The sequence below is a fragment of the Sesamum indicum genome, linkage group LG7 (genome assembly GCF_000512975.1).
Source record: "Sesamum indicum cultivar Zhongzhi No. 13 linkage group LG7, S_indicum_v1.0, whole genome shotgun sequence".
NCBI lineage: Eukaryota > Viridiplantae > Streptophyta > Magnoliopsida > Lamiales > Pedaliaceae > Sesamum > Sesamum indicum.
In genome coordinates, this window is record NC_026151.1 from 164,814 (window position 1) to 167,539 (window position 2,726).

At 44.1% G+C, this 2,726-nt stretch overlaps 1 protein-coding gene across 1 annotated transcript; it reads right to left on the reverse strand.

Moving 5' to 3' along the window:
- Positions 1,357-2,241, reverse strand: LOC105165883. The gene is made up of 2 exons (XM_011085039.1): positions 2,135-2,241; positions 1,357-1,957 (listed from the first exon to the last, which is right to left on the reverse strand). The coding sequence occupies exons 1-2, from the start codon at positions 2,239-2,241 to the stop codon at positions 1,357-1,359; spliced, it is 708 nt and encodes a 235-aa protein (XP_011083341.1).

A 2,726-nucleotide genomic window follows, 5' to 3' on the forward strand; every position in this document is an offset into this window, starting at 1 on the left:
GGATTAGAAAGTAGTGGTGGGGTAGTTAAATACAGTTTTAATTCCTGCAGAGCCTTCTCGCATTCCTCATTCCATTCAAAATTATTTGCTTTTCGCAAACCCTTAAAGAAGGGTAAGTTTTGATCAGCAAACCTAGCTATGAAACGATTTAGCGAGGCGACCTTCCCCGTTAACTGTTGCACCTCCTTTATCGATTTTGGTGATCCCAACTGCATAATCGCCTTTATTTTTTCAGGATTTGCCTCTATGCCCCATTCGCTGACCATGTAACCCAAAAACTTTCCTCCTCGCACCCCGAAGGTGCATTTAGATGGATTCAACTTCATGCCGTAAGATCGGATAATGTCAAAAGCCATTCGCAAATTTGTCAAATGATCACGTTCCTGCTTGCTTTTAACCAGCATATCATCAACATACACCTCCATCGTACTTCCGATGTGATATTTAAACATGCGATTGACTAATCTCTGGTAGGTCGCACCTGCGTTTTTCAATCCGAATGGCGTTACATTGTAACAGTAGACCCCTTTCTCGGTCACGAACGCAGTTTTCTCTGCATCTTCCTTAGCCATAAAAATTTGATGGTAGCCCTGATAAGCGTCCATCATGCTAAACAGTGCACACCCCGTGGTTGAGTCCACCAACAGATCGATCCTCGAAAGTGGGTACGGGTCTTTTGGACATGCTTTGTTAAGATCAGTATAATCCGTACACATTCTCCATTTCGCAGCTGCTTTTGGAACGATAACCACGTTTGATTACCAGGTCGTGTATTCATCTTGCAGAAGCTTATTGACTTCTTCTTCAATGATCCTGTTCCTTTCGACCCCGAACACTCTCTTTTTTTGTTTCACCGATTTAACCTGCGAATCAATATTAAGTCGATGTACAATTACCTCGGGGTTTATACCTTGAAAACCAGAGGAGCTCCACGCAAAGAGGTCATTACTGCTCGCAAAAAATTAATCATCATTGTTTCCATCCCAGTCGTCATTTGCGACCCAAATGGGTTGTTTTCTGGAAATTTCCTGAAAAATTAACTCGACCTCCTTGTACTCTTCTGACGGTTCGATCCTTTCAATTTTTCCTCGTTTCACCTCCTCACCTTGGCTCATCTCTTCTTTTCTCTTTTCTTTTTTCATCAACTCTCCCTGTTTCACAGCCAAGTTATAGCATTGCCTAGCTGTTCGTTGATCGCATTTTACCTCTCCGACTCCCTGCGGTGTTGGAAATTTCATCTTTAAATGGTATGTAGACACCACTGCCTTGAACTTGTTCAGCCCTGGTCGCCCCAATACGACGTTATACACAAACAGGCTGTCGACCACCAGGAATTGGACCATGCATGTCTTTCTTCTAGGTTTTTTCCCCCAACGAAACTGGCAGCTCAATTACACCTTCAGGAACAACCTCACTGCCTCCAAATCCAACCAAAGGTGTTCGAACCGGCTTCAATCTCACGCTGCCCAAATCCATTTTCCTGAGAACATTGCTAAAAATAATATCAACAGAACTACCATTATCTATCAACACTTTGTGTACATGATAGTTGGCAATGTCCATTTTTATGACCATGGGGTCATTCTGGTCGAAAGAATCTGAGCTCAAATCCTCGTCTCCAAAGACAATGCTTTCCTGGTTTTCCACATGCATCATTAGTTCCCCATGCTTGAATCTGCTTTCCCTGGCATACTTTTTCCTTGCCCTCATGGAATCTCCAGCTGTTGGTCTGCCAGAGATGGTATGGATAACACCCTTTGTGGGTGCATTGTCCCGTGCTCCACTTGTTCCTACCTCATCTCTTTGATGCCTTTCACGACTCCGGGATCTACTCCGTCCGCGTGTCTCTATACTCTTGTCAATGAGATGTTTAAAATAACCTTGTCTTACCAACCGTTCGATCTCATCTCTCAATTGATAGCAGTCTTCCGTATTATGGCCTTTGTCTTTATGGAACCTGCATTATTTATGTGAGTTTTTCTTAGCCGGTGTATCACGCATCTTACCCGGCCATTGAAGGAGGCCCTCTTTCTCGACCATCGCCATCACCTTCGCTCTGGTGGTCGTCAAGGGGGTGTATCTATGATATCGGGGCAAGTACGGCCCTCTTCGTTTGCGATCTTTTTCAGATCACTGCTTACCATCTCTTGATCGTTCTCCTCTCGATCGTCCTGGGTCCCTCGTCCAGTCATTGTCCTTCATGGCATTCATCTCTTCCTCGTCGATGTATTTTTGTGCCATTTCCATCAACTATTCCGTGCCTGATGGCGGGTCGCGAGCCAACGCTGATGCAAAGGGACCTTTCTATAGACCATGTATTAATATAGTTACGATCATATCGATCCTCAAATCCTGGACTTCCAATACCTTATTATTGAATCTCCCCATAAAGGCCTTCAATGTTTCGTCCTCCCTTTGTCTGATCGTGAAGAGATGGGTAGCTGATCTCTTTGCTTTTCTTTTGCTGGCAAAATGAAAAAAGGATTTGTGAATTAACTGTTCGTAAGAATCAATGGTTCCACTACCTAGGCTCGTGAACCATTCCTAGGCCTTGCCCTTCAGCGTCGTGACAAACAGCTTAGCTTTGATCGGGTCCGTCTGGCCATAGAGATTCATAACCAGATCGGATGCAGCACCTTTTTAGATCGCACTATTTGGATGCCTCTTTTTCAGTTGGCCTTTAGAGTGCATCTTTTTCAGATCGCACTATTTGGATGCCTCTTTTT